This window comes from Balaenoptera ricei, chromosome 7 (genome assembly GCF_028023285.1).
Source record: "Balaenoptera ricei isolate mBalRic1 chromosome 7, mBalRic1.hap2, whole genome shotgun sequence".
In the NCBI taxonomy this organism is placed as follows: domain Eukaryota; kingdom Metazoa; phylum Chordata; class Mammalia; order Artiodactyla; family Balaenopteridae; genus Balaenoptera; species Balaenoptera ricei.
In genome coordinates, this window is record NC_082645.1 from 120,102,314 (window position 1) to 120,127,642 (window position 25,329).

At 52.5% G+C, this 25,329-nt stretch overlaps 1 protein-coding gene across 8 annotated transcripts in view; it reads right to left on the reverse strand.

Annotated features, from left to right (window-relative positions):
- HDAC4 (histone deacetylase 4) overlaps positions 1-25,329 on the reverse strand; it is a 291,082-nt gene that overhangs the window by 85,607 nt on the left and 180,146 nt on the right. For all 8 annotated transcript variants that reach the window (XM_059929089.1, XM_059929090.1, XM_059929091.1 and 5 more), the window contains 2 exons: positions 24,982-25,226; positions 7,754-7,904 (listed from right to left, as the gene is read on the reverse strand). In XM_059929089.1, the coding sequence (XP_059785072.1) occupies positions 7,754-7,904; positions 24,982-25,226 (396 nt within the window). The remainder of the gene's footprint in view (positions 1-7,753; positions 7,905-24,981; positions 25,227-25,329) is intronic.

Sequence of the window (25,329 nt, forward strand, 5' to 3'; positions counted from 1 at the left end):
TACAGCCCCTGAAGCACCTTCTAAGTTGTTTTCCAAAATGCCTCTATACATGACCACCAAGTGCAACCCCACTGGCCAGAGACCAGGAGCAGGTACCCTGTGCCTCTATTAGTACTCGGGAGTACCAGTGAACCTGAGTCTCCATCAGTACTCAAGAGTACCACCTCATCCTGCATCTCTATCAATACTCTGGAGTACCACCTGATCCTGCATCTCTACCTAGTAGTCTTCAGGAGTACCACCTGATCCTTGTCTCTCAGTACTCGGGAGTACCACCTGACCCTGTGTCTCTCTCAGTAACCAGGAGTACCATCTGACCCTGTGTCTCTATCAGTAATCAGAAGTATCACCCAATCCTGTGTCTCTATAGTAGCATTCGGGAGTACCACCTGATCCTTGTCTGTCAATACTCCAGAGTACCACCAGACCCTGTGTCTCTATCAGTACTCAGGAGTACCACCTGACCCTGTGTCTCTATCAGTACTCAGGAGTATCACCCAATCCTGTGTCTCTACCTAGTAGTATTCGGGAGTACCACCTGACTCTTGTCTATCAGTACTCAGTGGTACCACCTGGCCCTGTGTCTCTATCAGTACTCAGGAGTACCACCTGACCCTGTGTCTCTATCAGTACTCAGGAGTACCACCTGACCCTTGTCTCTATCAATACTCAGGAGTACTACTTCACCTTGTGTTTCTATCTAGTAGCACTCAGGAGTACCACCTGACCCATGTCTCTAGCTATAATAGTATTCAGGAGTACCACCTGACCCATGTCTCTGGCTATAATAGTATTCGGGAGTACCACCTGGCCCTTGTCTATCAGTACTCAGGAGTACTACTTGCTGCAAATGAGAAGACTGACCGGAATCCCTCTGCCGGGTCCTTGACAACCACCGGGACGTGCACTGGCTCTTCTCTCCAGTGATGCACCTTTACGTCCTGGGCTCACTTTTCTTTCAGAGTCTTCCTGTTGCGTGTGTGGTGCTGCCGTGGGTCTGTGTGTGCACTTTAAATGTGTAGCCTCTGGTGCGTGTGGCTTTTCTTCAGTAATACATTTATTGGCAGCCAGCACGTGCTAGGTGCGGCACATTTAAACCTCGCACTAATGCTGTAAGCGCCACACGGGCCAGGGAGGGCACCGAGGGTGGACAGACCCACGTGAGGTTGCTCTGAGGCTCGGTCTCACCAGAGTCCTGGCTCTCGGCTCTGCATTCTGCTTGTACATGCAAGGTTTGTCCTGGTCTCTCATTTCCCTTTAAAATGTGGATTATATTCTGATGCTGTGAGATAACAGAAAACGGTGGTCTCTGCCCTGGTCCAGGCACAGAGCTCCTAAAATGCTTGCCATTTCCTAACTGATCAAAGCACGAGGAGCATCTCTTGTTCTAATGGGGGCTCCTGGATGGGGGATGGTCACCAGGAAGTCCAAGCCTTGATGAGAAGCTTGGGATTCTCAGCTCCACCCTCATGCTCCAGAGTGGGGAGAGGGGCTATAAGTGGAGTTCGTAATTGATCATACCCACGTGAGGAAGCCTCCACAAAACCCCAACTGTACGTGGTTCGGAGAGCTTCCGGGTTGGTGAGCACATCCACACTTGGAGGGGGACCCCGACCCCACCTAGACAGAGTCTCCTGTGCTTGGGACCCTCCCAGACCCCACCCTCTGTATCTCTTTATCTGGCTGTTCATCTTCCAACGGGACTGAGTCCTTAACCTGCGAGATCTGATGCTTGCTCTGGGGAGACAGTGTCAGAATTGAGTGAAATTGTAGGACACCCGCTTGGTGTTGCAGAGAATTGCCTGTTATGGGGAAATCCTACACATGTCTGGTGACCAGAAGTGTCAGGAGTGAAGGGCTCTGTGGGAGTGTGGTGTCTACGTAAGGCTAAAGGAGAAACACGAGACAATAGAGCTGCATTTTTCCCAACACTGGAAGGAAAAGACTCAGTTTTTTCTAATTCAGATGTTCCAGTGCTTGTTTTTATGGCATCTATTCTAGTTTATCCATTGTGATTTGTTTCCATTTCCTGGAAGCTTTGAATTTGATCTTTTCACTGGTTTGGGAAACAATCAGTTTCATTTTATCCTTGTTTTTCTGGTGTTGGATTTTCATTCATTTAGTGGTTTTCTATTATTATCTTTTCACATTTCACTCTGATGTATGAAATGAATTTTGGTGTATGAGACTCTACAGATATTTTGAGAAATTGCTCATAAATTGTTAATATCATTAGAAAACTAAATATCTTTCTTGCCACCTTTATCAAATTCCAAATATATCTGTTATCATTCGCAAATTGAATTTCTGTCTGGCTATAAATAGGTCTGCATTAAAGGCAGCATCCCACTGTGGCCGTTTCATGATGGACTTCAGGGTCAGGCAGAACAAACCCCTTGGGGATAGGGTCCTCCATGCTGCAGAGGGACCTGAACTAGACCAGCCAGGGAAGCACAAGGAAAGTGCCCTAAACCGAGTCCAGAGCACACCTGGAAGGGTCCATCGGGACACGCGGGCTTTTGTCTCAGGCCCTCTCGGCCTCCAAGGAGACACAGCTCATCATCACCGGAGCAGGGAGGCGTGCCCGAGCTCCATGTGTTATGTGACGTTGTGCGTGTGGGTGCACCAGCCAGCAGGCGGAGCAGGCCAGACCCAGGGTTACAGACCCGGCGACACCCGGCACGAAGGGCCACGGGAGGGGTGACCAGAGCAGGCGGTGGGAAGTGACTGGAGGTATAAAATCGCACCTCCGCTTCCGAGCAAGGCCCCTGGGTTCCCTCCAAACACAGCCAGGGCCAGACTTGGACCGTCCTGAATACTTTCAGCCTGTCTGTCTCGTCTGAAAAATCACACTCATAGAAACACTGAAATCTGTGTATAATGTGCCTGACACGCAGCCCCGTGGCATTCCTGACGGCCTCTCAGCCGCAGACGGACACTTGACAAAATATGCAAAGTGCAGACCGTGTCACAACACAAAGTGCCTCCCAACCAGGGAATGGAGAAGGGGGGTCGGGAGGCAGGGAATGGGGGGGCACAGAGGGCCCTTTACAGCAGGGAGTGGGCAAGGTAGGTTCAACCCCGCCAGGAAAGAAATGGGAGCCAAATGAGGGGCTTGGTGTCTGCCTCCAGTGCGCTGGCAGCGCGGGGACGGGGCAAGGTCAACGAGGGGGATCATGACCCAGAGGGCCTGTCCGAGGAGCTGACCCTCAGGTCCTTCTGAAAGGACCGGAAGGAGTAAATGATGCAAAGCAGGACGAGAAGCAGGGTTCTCAGGGGGCAGGAGCCAACAAGCTGGGGGTCAGCTGGCCCGACCTGCTCAGAAAGCCCTGTTAACGTGGATGCACTTTGCCCTGCAGAGAGGACCACGCAGGCCACGCTGAGGAAGAGCTCACTCTCCCTGCTTTGGCCACACCCCCGGCTCACACCATGGGCTCCTGAGCTCCAAGAAGGGACAAGGGTAGACGCCCAGTTCCAGCAGGGAGGGCACGCGCACGATAAATGCAGTGACAGGCAAGGGCAGCTGCCCTGTCCGGGGGGACGCTGGTCTACCCCTGGCGGGGGCTGAGGTACCTCCAAGGTACCTGCTGGGCTGGGAGGTGGACGGTACCCTTGTCCCCTGAGCCGCCTGCAGGGCCCTCACAGGAGGAGGTGTGTCTGAGGGGTCCCCGGGCGGCCATGGACACACGTGGCCCTCGGCCAGCTCTAGGGTGGGCGAGTGCACCTTGCCAGGCTCTTATGGAGTCAGAGGAAAACAAACCCACGTCCCCAAACCCTGACTTCCTTCCCCATAAAATGACCTGGAAGGTTCCCTGACAGGGAGAGAATTCACAATGGAAGATGCTGATTTTAATCTTCATCATTCTAGTTATATACCCATCTCTCAAAAGATTTCTCCACTTTAAATGAAAGTTCCAGCATCAACAAAACACCTTCAGTAAATGAATACCAAATGTTTCAATTTTTACTTGAAAAAATTAATTCCTGTTGATGATCATTTATTCATTTGACAGGCTTTACAGAGAACGTACTATGTGCCAGCACTGAACCAGCCAGCGGGGCTAGAGGTAAATAAAACCCTGGGGGAGCGATCAGAGGACAAGCCCTCGAGGAAGCCCAGGCGGGGAAGGGGGATCTGGGCAGGGCTCACCTGCTGGGGGCAGAGACCCAGGGGCTCAGCGGCCCCGGAGGCCCTGGAGCATGTGACACCAGACCCGAATGGGGACACATCTGCCAGGTTTGCGCCTCTGAGGAAGGCGCGACTTCCCCAGCAAGCGGGGCAAAGAACTTCTCTTGGGGTCTGGTGTTCCATCTTTTATCTCCACCCTTTTGAGCCATTTTTTAGACAAAGTGAACGACTTCCCTTAAGCAATGGCACCTTCTTCCCCAACAGGCTGTACTTGTAACTAACAGTGAAAAACACGTAGTTGTATTAGTTCCAAACTGCCCAGAGGGCGAAGACTTGTCTTCCGTTGGATTTTTCTTTTCGATATGAATTTAAAGACAGTGTATCTTAGAGTCTTAAATACGGTTAATTTAAATAAAACTGATTAAAGATGTGTGTTCATGCTGAACAAGATGAAAACTGCTATAAACTCTAAGAATTCACTGTTCTACCAAATCAATAGCATTAACTGGTATCAAGGAGCACAAGAAAGCTGCAGAATTACTTAAAATTAAAAGTACAGTAAATGTTAAGTGTAACAAAACTTTTGATTAAATATTCAAAAAGAAATTCATTTTTTTAAAAAACCCCAAGAAACTCAACAGCGGAAGCTCTGCACTGCCTTTTCAAACGCTTACAAAGTGGAGATGCTGAACGCCACGCGCGCACCTCCCCGCCCCACGCTCCGTAAGCTGCACAAACAAGACTCTCGTTCATCGGTGCGGCCCCGCGCACTCAGGAGCCCAAGCGGCGTCCAGCACGCGGCCTGCCAGGCCTGCCTTCTCCCAAGGCCACGCTCTGAGGGCTGCAGAGCTGACGCAAGCATGCCAAGGACCCAACTGTACACAGTCCGTTATTAATAATCAAACCCGACCACCCAAACCCACAAGCTGAAAACCGCCGGGGCTGCCACTGGAACCAGCTTGGAGGGAAGCAGAGAACATTCCTTAGCCTCGTCAAGGGCCTGCTCGGCAGGCAGAAGTCGTTTTTTACTTTAAACATGTTTTCTGAAGTCAAATCTTTTCATATTTTGTGAGATTGAAGACGTTATTTGTATTGGAAGTTTCTGGCAAACTAGGAGGAGCTACTGTAGACCAAGCTGGTGAACTGGGGTTTGCCGGTGCGCCGGGCGCACAGAGACTCGCCGACCCTAGCAATCTAAACCCTCCATCCTCTGTAGACAACCATTCCCTTGCTCTCAAGAAAAGCACGTGTAGGAGGCACATGGAGGGGAGGGCAAGGAACAGGGGGCGGGCAGGGAGCGGGGCCACGTCAGGGGCCAGGTGCGCGGGGCTCAGCAGGTGCGCCTTAGCTCTGGACCGCATGCACCATCCTGCACGCAGCAGAGCCCAGCCCCTCCCAAGGGCGCCTGTGAGGACCGGGGTGCTGTCGGCCACGGGGCAGCTTCTATGGAAGCCATGGAGGGAGCCCACTGAGCCGCCAAGACGCTCGGGCCCCTAGCCCGAGAGAGGGGACATTCACCCCGACCCTGGTTCTCAGCCTCCACCGCACCTTGGAGTCGTCCCAGGAGTTTTAGAAATGAGAGCACAGGCACCTGTCCTCTGCTCCAGATCAGTCCGTCACGACTGGGGGGCTGGTTCCTGACACCATGTGCTACAGGCTCAGGTGTGGTCAGCACCCTGGCCACATCCTCAGCACAAAGCAAGTGGTGGTGCGACCAGCCTGGTGGTGAGGAGCAACGTGGCATGTGGACCAGCTGGGTGGGTGGCAGGGGGATGCCATGGGAGCCAGCAGGCTGGGGAGTGAGGGCCATGAGTGTGATGGACCCCGTCTGGCACATCAGCCCACTGCAGGGCCGCAAGGTGGCCCACAGACCAAGGTGCAAGCAGCCAACCCAAACCTGCAATTCCGCTTCTCCTGATGCCTTTCTGTCCTCGTTTCTGGAATCTCGACTGTGGGCCATCATTGAGCCTGTACATCACCATCTCACCAAATTGTTGTGATCCAACGAGATGTACCATTCAGATTTAGTAATTACTTTCAAATACTAGTAGAAAAACTAGATTTCACATGGAATAAAAACTCTCCTGACCTGCTTTCTAAATTGAGACTCTATCAGACAGTTAAAGGGAAAATACATTTAAAGTGTATTTATTTCAAGAGTGAAATGCTGTAATAACTGGAAAAGCTGCTAATTTTATGTATAAAAACGACTAAGAACGTACAAATACTGGGTTCAAGATGGCGGAGTAGAAGGACGTGCGCTCACTACCTCTTGCGAGAGTGCTGGAATCACAACTAACTGCTGAACAATCATCGACAGGAAGACACTGGAACTCACCAAAAAAGATACCCCACATCCAAAGACAAAGGAGAAGCCGCAGTGAGACGGTAGGAGGGGTGCAGTCACAACAAAACCAAATCCCATAACCGCTGGGTGGGTGAGTTACAAACTGGAGAACACTTATACCACAGAAGTCCACCCACGGGAGAGAAGATTCTGAGGCCCACGTCAGGCTTCCCCACCTGGGGATCCGGCAACGGAGGAGGAATTCCCAGAGAATCAGACTTAGAAGGCTAGTGGGATTTGATTGCAGGGCTAACCATTTTCAGTAGTTGAGGATAAAGAATTTTTGAGGTTTTTCGAGGTTGATATGTACTGGTAAAGTGTCTAAAGACTTCTATTTTCACTCAAGAGCATCAGTAGAGTAAATCACCACACGGTCACGACATCAAATCCCAACACAGGAGAGAAATGCACATCCTGACTTACTGACACACAGGATTAACACAGGGCCAGTGCGTTCACCTGAGCTCTGAGGTCTCGGGCAGAAAGGACCAGAGCCTGGGGATGTGAGAGTGGGTTCACTCGCCCCCCTTAGGTCCTGGGTGTATCGCTGCAAACGACAAACTATCAAAACAAAGAGGCCCAAATACACACGAGGGAGTGTTTGTTCAGCCACAACCTGGGAGGGACACAGCACCCTGTGGATGGAATGCCGAACTGCGTCCATCCTTTCGTGCGAGCCCCAGGCTCTTTGTCCAGCGCTGACATGGGGAATTCCGCCTAATTTTCACAGGGGGAACAGCACCCAGAAGAGTAAGCTGGCTAAGATCCAGTTGGGTGTCTCCTGCAGGACTAACAGACCAGGCTGGTCTCCACACAAGCACAGCCGCGATGGAAAGCAAACACTGGGGTCAAAGGGCAAACGTGCAACCTGAGAGGTGGGTCATCGCGTCTCCTCTCAGCCAAGGGGCGTCCTACCAGCTGCCACCTGGTGTTCAGGCGCTCACAGACGCCCTCAAAACAAAACAACTTTGAAGAAGTTAAGGCTGAACACACAGGTGAAGCTCACTATGCATCTGGGATGCTTTATGGTTCTTAAGGAGTCTGCAAACATTCTGGCAGATGCTTAAGTCAAACCAAAAGTGGGGCTGAATGCCCCCTGCAGCTCCCAAGTGAAGACAAAGCTGTGGACCAGCCCTGAAGCTGGGGCGCCGGGAAACACAGCCCCGGGAGTGACACCGGCCGGGGGCTCCGCTTCTGTGGCCTGGGCCACGGGGCAGCGTGGAGAGCCGCCTGGGGAGGGTGTCCGCCCCGCCGCCCGCCGCCCACCGCGCACTCACTCTCTTTGCTCTTCTCCTTGTTCTTGAGCTGCTGCAGCTTCTGCTCTCGGTGCCGCTTCTCCAGCTCCTGCTCCTGGCGGTGCCTCTCCAGCTTCCGCTGGTGTTCCAGCAGCTCCTGCTGGTGCTTCACGGCCAGCAGCTCCTGCTGTTGCTGCGGGCAGGGGCGGGAGGAGACAGAGACGGTCAGAGCCTCGCCCCGAGACAAGAACGACGAGACAGACACACACGCGAGCAGATCAGCAGAGGCCCAGCACGTCCCCGCGCTGGTGTGGCCGTGGGGGCCTCGCGCCCTGGGCCCGGCCCGCGTCTCCAAAGAGACCACCTCGTTCAGTCTGCACAGGAAGCAGGGCTGCTCGGGGACGTCTCCTAACCACTCCATGCTAAATGCCAGAAATGAAAATAAAAGTGACCGAACTGCTAGAAGAAAATACGCCTGAAGATTTATGCCATCTCATACGCTGGGAATGCCTTTTGGAAAATGACGCAAAAGCGTATGAAATGGTGTGGCAGCTTCGGGAAATTGTTTGGCCCATCCTTACAAAGCTAAACACGCACCCACGCAAGACCTAGCAACCCCACGCCCAGGCCTGACCCAAGAGACGGGGACACACATCTGCGCAAAGCCCTGCACGGGACTGTGGGTGGCAGCTGTGCGCACGGCAGCCCAGCCCGACGCACCCCAGGCGTCCCTCAGACGTGAACCCAGCGGCAGAAGTGTGTGTCTGTACGTGAGAATCCCACCCAGCGATGAAAAAGATTAAACCGCACAGACGGGAAAAAACACGCATGGGCTGCAAGACAACCGAAGCGACTCCAGTGTTGACAGGGCTGCGGGATACGGGAGAGAAGAGAGTCAACGTGCAAAGTTTCTATTTACACGAAGTTCTGGATCAGGAAATCCTAAGACATGGTGATAAAAATCAGAAGAAGGCTGCTTCTTGGGTGAGGCAGGAAGACGAGGCAGGCGGGAGCTGTCTAGGGTGTGGGCTGTCTGACACACAGCATTTGCTCAGGGGCTCACGACGGTCGAAGCGTGGCACACAGACACTCAAGGCCCGTGCGTTTCGTCATGTGTAAATGATATCACGTATTTTCAAAAATGACAGAATTGACAACGTAAAAAGTTACCTTCGTAATGAATACTGTAAGCAAAATTTAAATGCAAAAGATGAATGAGCAAACCTCTTTGCAGTGTTCGTGGCACAGAGATGGTCGTGGTAAGTTACTAAGGCTATGGTAAGCAGCCCCTAAGAAGGTGAGCAAAAAGACCAAGAGATTCACCAAAAAGTGGTTAAATAAAAATGGGGGACAAGGGTTCAAGCTCACCAGCAATCAAATCGCACTGTCACTTATTGCACTGGAAAAGGTGAAAAAGAACAAGCCGGCCAGCGCGGACCGGGGGTGCGGGAAGAGGCTAAATTAAGCCGACACACCGGACACCGGTTTTCCTCAAACCTCGACCAGCAAAAGCCCCCAGTCGGGTGGTCTGTGCTGCCTCCTCCCGCCCGACGGCTCCCCCGTCCCCATGTCTGCCCCCTCTCTCCCTCTCAGTCTGTCTCTGTCCCCCTCTCTCCTACCCTTCTCTCTCCCTGTCTCCCTGCACCTGCTCCCCGCTCTGCCTGTCTCCCCACCCCCACCTGCCCCCGCTCTCCGGGGCTCCGGCCACGCGCACTTGCCACCTTGGGAAGGACCTGAGGACCTGAGTGGGGCCAGCCTAGCTGCCCACGCCCTCCGCCCCGGCCACCTGCACGGAGCCGCCCTCGTCCACAGCACCTTCCAGGTGGGCCCCTGTGTCCCCCTCGCTGCTGGGCGGGGCGGGGCGGGGTGGGGGCGGGCCCAGGCCCACCCCCTCCCTGTCCCCGGGTGGAGGGACAGGCTGGGGGGGAGCTGGCAATCTGTCACCCAAGAGGCCCCGGGACTCTCCGTCGAGGACGCTTCACCGATGAGCGAACTCCCCGTCATGGACCACGTGTGTGAGACACAGCAGGACTGAAACACTGAAACAGCTTTGCGCCCGCTCCCAGGGACCGCGGCAGGCACCTCCTTGCGGCCCCGCTGGCCCACCTGGGAGCCTCCGCAGACAGCACACCCGGCCTCCTGGCCTCCCGGCCTCCCGGCCTCCCGGCCCTGCTGCAGTGGAAGGGACCTGATGGCAGGGCCCCTACGGAGCCGGGCGGGCTGGTCACACCTGTGCCCGCACATGCAGCAGGGGACCCATGGCCCCTGCCCACAAGCCCTGCCGCGAAGGGGAGGGGGGTCCTTTCCAGCTGGCACCACAGGGACAGAATGGCAGAGAGGTGGGTGCAGCTAAGCCCAAGACCTGCGCAGGAGGGAGGGGGAGGGAGGCGGCCACGGCCCACCCAGAGGAGCCGGTGTCCGGACCCCGCGCCGCAGCTTGCACCTCCCACGGGTGACACTGCTCCTCGGCCCGGGGCTCGCAGACCGCGTCGTGCAGCAGGGCGTGCAGGGGCGTGGCCGCCAGGAGTGGGTGCCCAGCTCAGCACCCACCCGCGGCGTCCCTGCACACTGAGTGCCACTGCTGAGAGCTGTCTGTGGGAAACAAAGTTAATTCCCAACACCCGGCTTACAGGAACTCGGGGGCAGGAAGAAGGTTGCAGAGGCCTTTGCGGGTGGCTGAATTCCAAGAGCAGATCTCCAAGCCAGCTTCCCAATTTTGCAGTCATTGCTGCCAGCAGTCAATACAATCTGGTTTGACCACGAGCTGAGCTTCGGTCCCTTCAAGCTGATGTCGCTGTGCGTGTCCATAAGATCAGCTTAAGAACTTTGCTAGTATATTTCAAGACAGTGATGTTTTCTTCTCTTTTAAAAGAAAACGCGAATGACACCACTGGGACAAAAGAGTAAATGAGGTGGGGCTAAACCATATCCCTCATTATTATTAGTTTTCTTCCAGGAGGCACTACTCAGAGCTGCACTACTTGCTCTTCTCAGAACAGGGTCGCACAGCGAGGAAGGTACCTCTGCCAGAAGAAGCATTTGTTGATCCGTATGGATTCAGAGAATCCTGCCTGGGGGCCCCAGGGCTGTGTCTGTGGGTAAAGGCCCCCAGCGGCTGTCACCAGGCCACTGCCCACCTCTCTGGGATTCCACCTGTGTGGCCAGCCTTCAGAGACGGACGACTCAGAGGGCTGCCTGGTCGGGGAGCCAAGGCCGTGTCCTGAACAACGGATCTTGGAAGGAAGAACCTCGCCCTCTTGGTATTACCTACACCCCCAGATCACCTTACGTCCAGCCCTGGGTTCCCTTTCAACTGCTCAGTGTTCATTTAATGTGTACATGAGGCGCAGGCAGAAATTCGCTTAATATGGTCTCACAATATTTACTTTTCACCCAGAACCCAGAAGGAAAGTGAGATCTCTCAGTTGTCATTACAAAGAGACTAGAAACAACCACCCCAGACCCTGATGATTAAAATTCACAGGATGACAAAACTCCCAGAAAAACGATATTGTCATTGAGTGTTAATGAAAGGAGCAATTAGAAACCACAACTCTGATTCCCCAAAATGCCCCAGAGCACGACACTGTAAAAGCCTGGCACGGACAGTGCAGAGCCGGGACTGCTGTGGGGACACGGGGCTGCCACGGTGAAGTCCACGCCCACCTGGGACCGGAACCCGGAAGTTCTGTGCATCAAAGGCCCAACAGGCTTGCCGTGTAGGTTTTTCAAAGATGGTCAAGGAACTTCTAAGGCATCATGTGGCCCACTATCTGAGGGAAGTACAGGGCAGACCCGATGACCCTCGGAGGTCACTTTTGATAGAGAGCATCTTCTCTTGGATGCTGACCTCCAGGCTTGCGTGCTACTTGGCCATGGTTTCTAAGGACCATTTGCGACTAAACTCTTCTTCCCTATGGGGTCCTCAAAACGGAACCATTATCTTTATCTCACTGGATTTCCTGGCTCAAATCGAAGAGGCACCCCCATTTCAGTACATTCAAAATCACTCTTCCCTCTGGCCTCATGGCACATCAGCATTATCAAAAGGTCCCCTGGATGTGTCATTCATGTTCCCACCCAAATCTGGATACTCAAATGCCACACAGACAAAAAGGTCAGCCATCAACATGCTGGTCAGCAAGAGGAAGGCCGGCATCACAGACACCCGGCACTCTGGACGCTGCGGAAGTTGTGGACTGGACATCGCCGTGAGCGCTGGGGGGAGGGGAGCATGGAGGAGGAGGAGGGGGAGTAATGAGGAGGGGGAGGGGAGAAGTGATGGGTGAAAGTGGTCAAGGGAGAGCCTGGCCGGCCTCCCCTTCCTCCGTCGTCACCACCCAGTCTCCATTCGTGTGACACGCGTTTTCCTCCCAGGTGGGGCGCCTTGGAAGCTGCGTCCCCTTGAGACCAGTGGCGGGTCCCCTCCGTCTAGCAGGGCATCCTGGGTCCTTCCCTCCATGGGCTCACCACCACCGGGACACACTTCCCGTGGTGGCTCAGGGCTGACTGAAGACTCAGGCTGTGTCTGAGCCCCTGACTTCTCTCTGCAGACAGTAGGTCTGAGCGAGCCCGTGAGGGTACCGGGCCGGACCGAAGGCAGTGTACCTATCAGCAAGAGCCAGTGAGGAGGAATGAGATAAAAACCATGTCGCAAGCCAACGCACGAGACAGTTTTCTTTGTAGAACAAACTTCTGCAGCTGCCACCTTTGGAAATACACAAAACGACCCTTCTCTTCTACAACTGCAGGCAGCCTACAGCACAGAGGGCACAGTCAAAGGTGAGCAGGACGCCTTATAAAGCACGACACTCTCGTGTGCCACGAATGCTTGGTGGCAAAGGAAAAGCCGGGCCCTGCATGGCAGCCGGAGTGGCCATCAACGCCCCCTGGGGCAGCAGGTCAAACAAGGCCATCCACCTGCCCATAAACAACTTCCTAGAAACCCAAAGTGCCGGGTTTATGAGCAATTCCTGACCGTAAGCCCGTGAATTAGGCACAGACAGGTTCAGGGATGACGCAGGGCTTTTGGCTGCCACGCGCTTTCCCAGGTACCAGGGTTATGGCAACCTAAGCGCGTCCTGCAGGCTCATTAAAAGTTGCCTCAGGTGACCCGGAAGCTGGGGCCCCAGGTGACATCTCTCCAGCTACCTGGGACAGGTAATAAAGAGAGTAAACACGACGGCCTGGCTCCCAGTGCCGTAAAACCAGGTTCCTTTCAATGTTATCCGTTTCCCTGCAAGGAAAAGAGTCACACGCTTAACTAAACAGCTCTTCAAGCTCTCTCCTGTCCACGGAGACAGCACGAATCACACCAAGAGATTTTATACTTACACACACACACACACACACACACACACACACAAATGTACAAAAATTCAGCCTTCAGTAAAAAAGGACATGCAAATAAAAGAGTGGAGATCGCTTTTAGTTTTTGCCCATTAGACTGGAAACACCCTGCGAGACCTGGGAAAGGGACATCCAGGCTGAATACAGCTTTGGAAGGAGCAGGAACTCTTCCAGAGGGCGACCCGGCAAGATGCTTTAAAATGTGTAATGTGGACTTCCCTGGTGGCGCAGTGGTTGAGAATCCGCCTGCCAATGCAGGGGACACGGGTTCGAGCCCTGGTCTGGGAAGATCCCACATGCCGCGGAGCAACTAAGCCCGTGAGCCACAACTGCTGAGCCTGCGCGTCTGGAGCCTGTGCTCCGCAGCAAGAGAGGCCACGATAGTGAGAGGCCCGCGCACCGCGATGAGGAGTGGCCCCCGCTCGCCGCAACTAGAGAAAGCCCTCGCACAGAAACGAAGACCCAACACAGCCAAAAATAAATAAATTAATAAATAACTAAAAAAAAAAAAAAGTGTAATGTGCACACAGTATTTTTCATCTGAAGCGATTCATTCTGAGGAGACCTGCCCAAAGGATGGGGCCTGCAGTCCGGTCCACAAGCAGGAACCGTGGAAGGTGAGCCCCCGTCTCCCAGGATGGCACTTGCCAGACAGACGTGTCAGGACCGGTCCCCGCCGTGCAGTGTAGACGGGAGGCTGTAGCGCCAGGGTACCGGGATTCAGCCCCGACTTTGGACTCTGGCTGCTTCGGAGCCACGGCGGGGGTGGTATCCACGCCGGGAGCGTCCCAGGTTCCTCGCCCACTCACAGCCCGTGAACCCATGGGCTCCCGGTCCCGGCAGGACGGACCTGCCTAAAACCCCTCCCGGAAGCACGTTCTCTGAAGATTCGTGTCTCCTCTCCACGATGGAGCCACAGTCACAGCCAAAATCCACAAGTAAGTACTGGAAATTGACAAAAAGCAACGGCTGGGCTCAGAGTGCTGTTAGTAAGTGGAACAAAGGCTGATGAGAACCGTTGATCAGAACCCCAGACAGGTACGTCCCAGGGGGCACACAGGCCGGGCCACGGAGAGAGTCGAGGTGAGTGCTGGCGGTCAGCCATGCGCTTGGGGTCCCCCACACCGGCCCCTGCTGTTCCTCACCAGACCTGGGGCACCCCAGCCCCAGCTCGGCCCTCCCTCTTCACACACGTTTGTACCCTCCCTCTGCATACCCTTCCCAGAGGCATCAGTGCCAAACAGCAGGACAGAGGCTTCCAGAAGCATGGAGTGCCAACAAGCTGGCCTTGGGGACCCCGCGCCCTGGCCACTGGGAGAGAATGTGTGTAGAGGACGTCTCTTCCTGGACACTCCTGGGGGCTGGGGCCCCCCCGTGATTTCTCACTACCCCCCTCCATTTGGTCTGTAAGAGGTTTAGAGGAGGTTCACTACCCCAGCTCACTTCTGCCTTTTTTTATTAGAAACACAACAGAATGACTGATGGTTAAATCTAAGGTCAATTCCTTCTGTGTTCACATTTAACCATCAGTTTACTTATCAAGATCCATCTTCAAAGGTTCACGTTCTTAGAAAAGCCCAAAGACGGATTTGCTTGCTGCCCATTCTCCTAGCCCTGGAAACATCAGAGAATTAAATGGAGCTATTTCATTTTTTTCCCACTTAATGGCATCATCTAACGTGTGGAACATAATATTCTCACAAAGATAGGGTGATCCTGATTTTTGCCCACTCGATTTGTTTCTATTCATTTGAGTACTTTATGTACATACGTAAAATCAGCTAAGTAACTGAGAGGAAAGTCTGGGTTCAGGGGTCCCCAGTGCAGGCGTGTGGCCAGCCACGGGAAAGGGCAGCAGCAGTGGCGCCCCTGGTTCTGGACGATTCTGTCTTGCATTCGCACCCTGATGCGCACTGTGGACAAGGCCATCGGCGTGCACACAGAAGGTCTAAAAACAGAGCCATGTGCTGATGACTGTGCCTGCCAGATAACGTGGCCTGCCTTAGGAAGCCCACTGCGGGCACGTAACCCTGACCACCAAACCCTTGAAATTTATCATTAAACCCACATTAAGAATGGCTGTTCTAGGGCTTCCCTGGTGGCGCAGTGGTTAAGAATCTGCCTGCCAATGCAGGGGACACGGGTTCGAGCCCTGGTCTGGGAAGATCCCATATGCCACGGAGCAGCTAAGCCCGTGCGCCACAACTACCGAGCCTGCGCTCTACAGCCCGCGAGCCACAACTACTGAAGCCCATGTGCCACAACTACTGAAGCCCGCGCACCTAGAGCCCGTGCTCTGCAACAAGAGAAGCCACCGCAATGAGAAGCCCGCGCACTGCAACGAAGAGTAGCCCCTCTCATCGCAACTAGAGAAAGCCCGCACGCAGCAACGAAGATCCAACACAGCCAAATAAATAAATCAATAATAAAAAAAAAAAGATAAAAAAGAATGGCTGTTCTAGACACGTACTGTATGATGCCACTCATATGAGGTCCCTAGAGCAGTCATTACAGAGACGGTAAGTAGAATGGTGGTTGCTGGGGAGGAGGGCCTGGGGCAGGAGGGGCTGGGGGAGTGTTGAATGGGGACAGAGCTTCATTTTGTTTTTTAATTTTTTAATTCTATTTTATTTATTTTTTTATACAGCAGGTCCTTATTAGTCATCCATTTTATACCCATCAGTGCATACTGTCAATCCCAATCGCCCAATTCATCCCACACCACCCCCACCACCCGCCACTTTCCCCCCTTGGTGTCCACACGTTTGTTCGACAGAGCTTCATTTTTGAGAGGACGAAAAAGTTCTGGAGATGGATGTTGGCGATAATTGCCCAACAATGTGAATGGACTTAATGTCACTGAACTGCACACTTAAAGATGGATAAGATGGCAAGTTTTACGTTATGTATATTTACTGAGATTAAAAAAAAAGTGAGTTAGCGGTTTAGTGGTTCCTCAGAGTTAAACGCCGAGTTATCTTACGGCCCAGCAATTCGGCTCCCACGTATATACCCCAAAGAATTGAAAACAGTTGCTTAAAGCTAACTTGTTCACTGATGTTCACTGCAGCACTATTCACAAACGCCAAAAGGTGGAAACAACCCAAATGTCCATCAATAGATGAATGGGTAAACAAATTAGGGTACATTCATACAATGGAATATTCAGCTATAAAAAAGAATAAAGTACTGACACATGCTATGACGTGGAAGAACCTCGAAAATGTTATGACAGAAGTCAGACGCAAAAGCTACGCATTATTGTATGATTACATTTATATAAAATGTCCAGAACAGGCAAATTCAGAGAAGAAGGCAGATGAGTGTTGCAGGCGCTATGGGGGGCAGGGGGTGGGGTGGAAATGGGGCATAACTCTTGGATATCAGCGCAGGGGTTCTTCATGGGGTGATGAGAATGGTTTGGAACCAGACAGCGGTGATGGTTGTACCATATTGTAAATGTACTAAATGTCATCGAATTGTACACTTTAAAATGGTCAAGTGATGAGTTTTATGTTATATGAATTTTACCACAATAAAAAAAATGAGTAAGGGAAAAACTAAGTATTTTCCATAAAGAAAAGGGAAAAAAACGAGCAGCCACCTCTCCCTGGGCTCCGTCGGGTGAGAACGAGCACAGCCCTGAGACTGAGGACGAGCAAGGTCCCTGTGTGTGCCCCAGGCCCTCGGGGTCCCTGGGCGGCTGCTGGGGACGAAGGCAGAGCCTGGCTTCTCCTCCACGCTCCCCATCCTACCTGACGGGCATCAGGAGAGAGCAGCCTGCATCGGCAAAGGAAACGGGCAAACTCACCTGTGATGAAAACGATCAGAATCCTGATGAGTGCTAGAAAACTACCAAATAGCTCAGGTGATGATTAAACTGTGTCCGGCACCGACCCTGCCAACAAGCTCTTCTAAGAGAAAAAGGCCAGGTCTCTCCACACAGGACCCAGGAAAGGCCTTTTGTCCTTGGGGATTCACCTGCTTTATTTACCTCTGCAGCCCGGGAGTGTGGCTGCCTGACTTGACACCACAGGAAAATGGTTACAGGCCTGGAGAGGGTGCTTCCCATGCAACCCTGAGGGAGACCCCAGCACAGGGAGGAGAGGCCCGGCTTTGCCTAGCTCTCCTGCAAGCCTCACACCCAGGGCAAGCCCTCACCCAGGGTCTAGCCTCGGCCACACAACCGCAGTCCATGGTGTGGGCAGGGCCCCTCACGCACGTGCTGTTACAGATAACTTTCCAAGATCCCAACATGGTTACGGAAGTTTTAGTCAATGCATCGAGACCAAAAGGGAGGAAACAATTATAATTTGCAGATGACATTATTGTCTACTTAGAGAACATGAAATAACCAATTACAAATTTCTTAGGACTAAGAAGAAAATTCTAGACATTGGTTGGCTAACAAATAATAATGAAATCAAGAGCTCTACACTGACAGTGACCAAGTAGAGAATAAAATGAAGAAACATTCTATTCATAACAGGAGAAAATATATAAAATACCCAAGAATAGTTAAATATAAAATCTACAGCCCTTATATGAAGAAAATAAAACAAGACTTTTCTTAAGGATACAAGAAGCCTCAAATCACAGGTGGTAATTCCATATTCCTGAATTAGAAAGTTATTAGTAGATGTCCTGCTGATTTATTAACTTGCTGCAACTTCAGTTAAGTTTCCAGAGCAACTTTGGGGGACGTTATGAGAAATGATTCTGCTGCTCACCTGGAAAAATAAAAGCTCACCCGGAGACAAACTGAGGGAATTAAAAATGAAGAACAAATGTGTGGGGAGTGGAGACCTGCACAGTCGGATCCTGTAACATGAGCACAGGCTCCTGCTGACACTGGGCGGGGCTGGTATGAGGAACAGAGGGGGCCGGAGACAGACTCGGCCAGATAAATATGCGCTGATTATGGGACAGAGCTGGCATTTTTTAAATCGTTTAGAAAACTGCTTTGCTTCGTGAATGAGGCGAGGCCAAGTAGATAATTGACAAAATATAACAGACGTTGAAATAACGCCCTTAATTTATAAAGAACACTCATATACTGATGAGAAAAAGACAAGCATTGCAATAGAAAAACAGCAAAGAAAATGATAATTGGTAGAAGAAATGCAGCAAGTGTATAGAAATATGGCGAACCACAATCAAGGAAATGCAGGCACGACATGAGACAGAATCAAAATAGGATGTGAACAAGTTCCACTAATGCATCAGACTGCGGGGTCAGCCCTGGCCCCTCTCCTCTGGGAGGGCAGTCATTGCTCGGCCAGCCCGCTGTGTGCGGGCCATGGAAGAGGGAAAACGGGGGGCGGGTAGCGACCCGCGCAGCAGGCTGTGGGTGGGAGAGAGGGTGCCCTGCAGCGCCCCACAGAGGCAGCTACCACCCAGGACAGGTCAGCAAGTGATGGCTGTCGTGGTTACTGCTGCTTTACTATTCTGCTCTCGGAATGAGCAAGGCGGGTGTGTGTGTGAGAGACAGAGAGAAAGAGAGAGAGAGAGACAGAGAGACACATGCATACCCAGGACCTGGTGTAGCTTTTGGAAAGAAACCTGGCAACAAACAAAGGCCACAGAAAAGGACTTATCTTGGGTCAGCAATACCATTTCTGTTTTGTTTAGACAAAGGCATGTGATTCATGAACGAGGACACTAAAAACAGAAGAAAAACTGGAAATGACCTTAATGTTCAACTCTTCAACTATTAGTGCTTATTTAAGTTCATTGGGGTTCATTGTAAGACTACAATAAAACCGTTAAAATCATGCTTTTGAAGTGTATGTAACGGTAAAGGGAAATGTTAACAATACAGTAAATAAAAACCACATGTCAGTATAATCCCAATTCCATAAAACTACAGGTACACACATGCACAATTTACATAATATAAGGTTACGGGAATCCACTCCAAAATGCAACGGCTTTCCTAGCTAACAGCGCTGGAATCACATCTTCTCTGTGATTTGCAATTATTCAATAATTAACATTAATGACTGTGGCGATCAGAAAGAGATCATGATGAAAACATTCCTCGTGAAAAACGACACTGTCTGGGATGCAAATAGCAGGGCCCTGCTCCTCTCTTGTACACAAGCCTTGGGGAGTCCGGGGGCCCGGGACCTTCCCCCTCCTCCTCCCGTTTACCTACGCAGGTGTTCCTCCCGGGGTGCAGGTGGCTCCAGGGAGACCTGTGGGGAGGACGCTGCGAGCAGACGGTTAATGAGGAGGTCAGACGTGTGGGTGAGCGTGGCTGAGTGGACACAGGCATTCACTCCCACTCCTCTCGGAACCGCGAAGAGGAACGGTGCTTTTTAGGAGACACGGATTCACATGAACAAAGCCTGCAGGAAGGACTGGAGAGCAGGTTTGTCATCAGAACTTTGGAAGATGCAGAACTCTGGAGATGAGACGCGGCAGCACCCCAGAGGCACAGCCCAGACGGCACGGTCAGCGTCGCGTTCTACTCAACTGCTCACCACGTCTCCATCAGTGAAATGGAATATTCGATACGTTCCCAATACAAAATTGTCAGTATTTGCCAAACAGCAAAAAACCACACATTTATGGAAACATCACTGCCACGGACGGAGGTCAAGGGGCGGCATGCCTGAACCCAGAACCTTCAGAAGGCGGCCAAGGGATTCTGGCTTGCACGGGGGGCTCCCAGCATCCAGGCCCACAGCCCTGTCCCCTTCCTCCTCTCTTCACGGTGCACCCCGACTTCTCACTGTCTCCCTACCCCTGAGCCCCCCTCATGTGCACCCCGACTCTTGTCAAAATCACGGTTACCACGCCCTCTCCCGCCGTCCCTGGACTAGGGTGAGGATCCCTCCTGGAGAAGATGACTGCACTCCAGGCCCGGTCTGTCACAGCCCTGCAGTATCCATTCCTCCGGGTGCATTCCCATACGAGCTCTCACCCTGACCTTCAGACTTGCCTTGGCCAGCGAGGCAACAGCTTCCATGACTTACATGGAGGCTTAAACCACTCTTGCCCTCTTGCTGAGCTTGGAACTCAGAAACCAGCAGATAATCCAGCTGCCAAGCACCAGCCTGGAAGTGAGGTTACTTACTCCAGGTCACCCCGTCACTGGGCAGCTCACAGCTGATGACAGGAGCACGAGAGAGAGCCCAGACAACCCTCCACAAACAAATGACTGCTGTAGTAAGCACTATATTTGGGGTCGTTTGTTATGCAGCCAAAGCTGACTGAGACACTCATGTAACAGAATCTTTGTGGTCTTATAAAATAGTGGCCATCACCACTCAAGCAGGAAGGACTTTGTGCTGGCTTATATCCTGTAATTGTTTTCCTTTTTGCATAAAGCAAATATTTAAACCATTGATCCTGATTTAGAGATATAACAGATTCATATTTCAGATACTTTGAAATGCAAAAATCATGTTACTACATCATTATACTTAAAGATAGTCTGCAGTACAAGACTGAAACTGTAGCCATGATCACCAGAGTTTGCCCACAGTGAGAAGAGCTTACAGGTTTCTCAGACTGTGGGACTGGATTTGCATTGGAGCATAGGGAACTCAGCCAATAGGAAGGGAGGAAATCGCTAACTCCAGGGAAAGCTAAGAGCTGTATCAGAGAGGTCATGAAGCCATTGCATGGTGTGTGTCGGCAATAGGCACCCACACAGACACAAGAATGGAGCCCCTGATGGTTCTTTAATCAGAAGGATGGTCTCAGTATATGAAGCACCCGAAAAGTGGCAGTGTATGTGTGTGTAGGGGGGGGCCGGAGATGGAGGGCGAAAGCCTAGTCTCTCCAGCAAGCGGGAAATAATCACCCCATGGGATCTTTAATGCAAGGACGAAGCCGACAATCTACAAACAGGGAGCAGAAGCCAGCAGAGACCTGGGGCTGGGCAGCAGATGGGAGAGCAGGGAGGGACCGCTTCTGCTTGTTGACACTGTACTACATTTCCATTAGAAACATTGGAAATAGGGATTCCCTTGATAAAATTTTAAAAAATTAAAAATGACACACAACAAACCCCCAAAGCAGCAAATCTAGGTAATGCTACATTTGCCAGGTGATCACCTAGGCTATCCCAGCTGACAAAAACACCCACCGACACCACACTCACTACTCTCACAGCCCTGGGCCTCAGTGACCATGCTGCCTGGACCCCATTCTGGGGAGAAGAAAACTAACTGCGCAGGACAGAAAGGGGAACGGGGCTCCTGATTCAGCCATGACCAACAAACACACTGCGCCTAGTACAAGTGCAACACTGAGTGTCGAAACCCCAGGAAAGATCTTCTTTACCCAGGGTTAACAATTTTAGTTACATTTTAAAAATTATTCTCTTTTTAACTATAAAATCCTATTCAAATTCACTGATGATTTAATGACACTAATTCGATTGTGTGCTCAAGAAATCCATCTGACAAACACCACTGCCAAATGTCACTAACAATATGATACCTTGTGAAGAGAGCGTAAATCATCAAAACAGAAGCCAACTGATGGTATGATACAATTACATAGTTTAAATGGCTTTAGACGAATGATCTCCATTTTAAATGGAGAAACAACAAACGATTAAAATGCAGAGAGCATGCAACCTTGAGATGCTTCCTGAGCTGCGTTTCTGGGGCTCCCACCATCTCTGGGAGCACCCAGCCTGTGGGTCAGGGGGAGCTCGGGGTACCCCTGACTTCCGGGCCCTCTCTGCGCAGGTGCTGACAGGAGGACCCAGGAGGGAGACTGTTCCATCTCAAAGAGGTGACACTAACTCCTGGAGCACCAGAGGAGGAGAGAAACTGGGGGTCAGGGAGACAAGGCCCACGCCAGGCCGAGGCCCCGGGACAGCGGGAAGCCCGGTCTCGCCCTGAGGGGGAAGCACCAACCGGGCTCAAGAGTGTTCCTGATGTTTCTTGCTTATTTGTGCAACCCCTCACCTACGAGAGGTTGTTGATGTCTCAATTTCTCATGTTTTTCTTGTAAAAGCTACAGACTCAACCGACACAGACACGAGAACAGAAGCAACTAGCGTCCTCCTTAATCCTGGTCAGCACAAAACCCACCATCGCCAGTTTCCAGTATAGTCTCTCAATCAGGGGCTGTTTGAGTGACAACGAGGGTGCAAGGGGGAGTGAAAACAGAGAGAGAAGTGCAAATCCCGAGTTCCTTCTTCAGCCAGGCGCCGTGCCGGCCCGCAGACGCCAGAGGTGGGCAGCTGCCCGTTACCAGGTAGGCACGTGGATGCGTGACCTACGGGGGGGAGGGGCACACACAGGGCTTCACCTCCCAAGATGAAGGGCAGTGCGGGCCCCCTGGTCGCCAGGAGCCCGGGTAAAGCGGGGCGTATCTGAGAGGACCGGGAAGACACAAGACTGCAGTGATCCTTCAGGCTTCTGAGATGAGACCAAGATACGGGACGGTGATGGCCAAAGTTCAAAACGCCGGCTGGCGAGGAGGAGAGGAACTCGCTCCGCGTGGGCGAGCAGCGCTACTGGTCGGGAGAGAGCCAAGGCTGAGCTTCTAAATTGCTTTCAGGGGTCACAGAAATGTGAGGCTGCAGCTTCAAAGACAAAAGGAAAGAGGCGGCCTGTGGGGGGGGGGTCTCTTGTCAGTACTGAAAGGCAGGCACCTCGTCGGGCGCTGCTCACAGCCAAAGACCCTCGGGGCGGGGCCTCAGCGGGAAGCCCCACCCACCCCATCCCCCCGCCATCCCCGCATCCGCGTTTCCCCCGCACCGCACAGAGCAGCAGCCGTGAGCAAGGCGCTGGCTTCCCCACCGGCAGGGCAGGTCCAGGCTGCCTCCCACGGAGCATCCCACGGGGCCTCCCTCTCCTCCCAACAGCCAGGAGGAAAAGGCGCTTCGCATCAGGGGAGCAAAGTGCACCGCGCTCGCTCTCGTGGACCCTCGACCACCCCACCCCAAACTCAAAGAGCGCTTATTAAATAGCAGAGGACCACGATGGCCGCTGGGGCGTCTCCGTGGAGACAGGTGACCTCTCAGTTAGGCAGGAGCGCTCGCTGGCTCAGAATCTACAGCCAAAGCCATGAGGCCTGGACTTCCAGCAGCTCTGGAGAGTGTTCTCTCCTTGGTCTGTCCACTGCCAACCTCAGAAGCCCCGCGGGGTCAGGGCAAAAGGCAGCAGCGGCAGCAACAAAACTGCCAAGACCCACGGCCTCGGGCGCAGCTCTCAGCTGGCCAGAGGCAGAAACAGACAGTGCTCGGTTGGTTACTCTGCATGGCCCCAGTGCGCACACACCATCTGGGCGCAGGCTAACGAGGAAGCCAAGGCCGGCCTCAGCGACGTCCAGCCATAGGCGGTGTTGGTCTCTATGGAAAGGGCATCTCAGAAGCGTGTGGGCTTTTAATTCTCCACATCCCTGCTGTCCGGTCCAGTAGCCACTAACCACATGTGGCCGCAGTGCAGCTGGTCCAAAGGGAGATGTGCTCTGCGTGTCTGGTCTGCGATGCTTCACTAAGACTCAGCGTGAACAAAACTATTTATACGGATCACAGGTTGAAATAATATTTTAGAAATATGAGGTTAAATAAAATACATCAAAGTTAGTTTACCTTGTGCAGCCAGGTTCCCAATGACCCCAAAGATTCCTGCCTCCTGGTGTTCACCCCTTGTCTGGGCCCCTCCTGGGAGGGTTGGTCATATGACAGTAGAATAAGGTAGCAGGGTTGGGGGATGTCACTTCCAAGATTTGGCCAGAAGACACCAAGGCCTCTCCTTCTTGGTCACTTGGATCTCGGGTGCCCACTTCGGGGAAGCTGCTGTTAGAGGCCCACGTGAGGAGGACCTGAGGCCTCCTGCCCACAACCATGGACGTCAGCTGGGAAGTGGGTCCTGCAGCCCCACCCAGCCCTCAGATGAGACCACAGCCCTGACTGGCAGCTCAGCAGCACCTCACGAGAGACCCTGAGACACAGCCAGCAGTGAGGCTGCTCCTGGGTTCCTGACCCGCAGAAGCCATCAGATAGTAGACTTGTTATTGTTATTCCTGACCCGCAGAAGCCATCAGATAGTACACACTTGTTATTGTTATTCCTGACCCGCAGAAGCCATCAGATAGTACACTTGTTATTGTTATTCCTGACCCGCAGAAGCCATCAGATAGTACACGCTTGTTATTTTAAGCAGCTAAAAAGCTTGTGGGTAATTTGTTAGATAGCAATCAATAACTTACACAATCTGGTTTCTTTTGGTGTTTTAAGGTGGCTACAGAAAATGTAAAATTACCCACGTAATTTTAATATATACACATTTCTATTGGACAGCGTTGCTCTCCATGTTTCCAAGTGCAGTGAGCACGCGTTATGATCACGGACGTCATAACTGGTCCCTCAACCACATGACGTGACTTCTCCATGCATCACTAATGCATGTTTCTTTCTAATATGTTTACTTTTAAAATCTGAGATCAGATTCAATACATGCAGAGAGTGGGTACCAAAAAACAATCTTAGTTTTTTTCTTATTCCATTTAAAGGAAAAGTAAATATTAGTATCTTTTTCAAATCATAAAAAGTGGAAAGAATGGAGAGTGGACGGACAAGTCCCAAGAAGTAAATAAAGATGATTTGCAAACACGGGTGTTTCTTCTTGCCGGTAACGTTGCTATATACGGACATATCTTATCTTTGTAGATGAAGTCAGATGATAAGCATTTCCCCTAATTTAAGCACGCTTCTAGAGCGTGACTTTAAATGCTGTTCCCACCACTGGCCACATCTGCCCCAATCTACTCAACCAGTGCCCAAGTGCTGGACACGCAGGTGTTAACTGCCCAGCAAGCAATATGGCTGTGCATCAATCTCAGTGCTACCGCTGGTTATCAGGGACGGTCCTTAGCGTGGGGACCACGGGGCCACGAAGAGCGTGCGGGCTCTGCGGGCTCCCAGGCGCGGACGGCAGGCGACTTACTTTGATGTGCTCGTGGAGCTGGGCTTCGTGCTGCCGGGACAGCTGCTCGTGCTGCCTCTGGAACTCGGCGATGAGGAGCTGCCTCTGGAGCTGCTGCTTCTGCTTGAGGGCCAGGAGCTCCTGCTGCAGCTGCTTCTCCCGGACGCCGGCCTCCGTCGCGGGCAGCGGAAACTGGTGGTCCAGGCGCAGGTCCATGGGCACCGCCGGGGGGGCCACTGGCAAAGGCAGCGCCGAGGCCACGTCCACTGCGGGAGAGAGCACAGCACAGAGCGCTGGTCACCGTGGAGCCCCCAGCCCCGCCCACCCTCCCCGAGAGCCGACAGTCGGCGTGCCCACACGCTGAGGGCT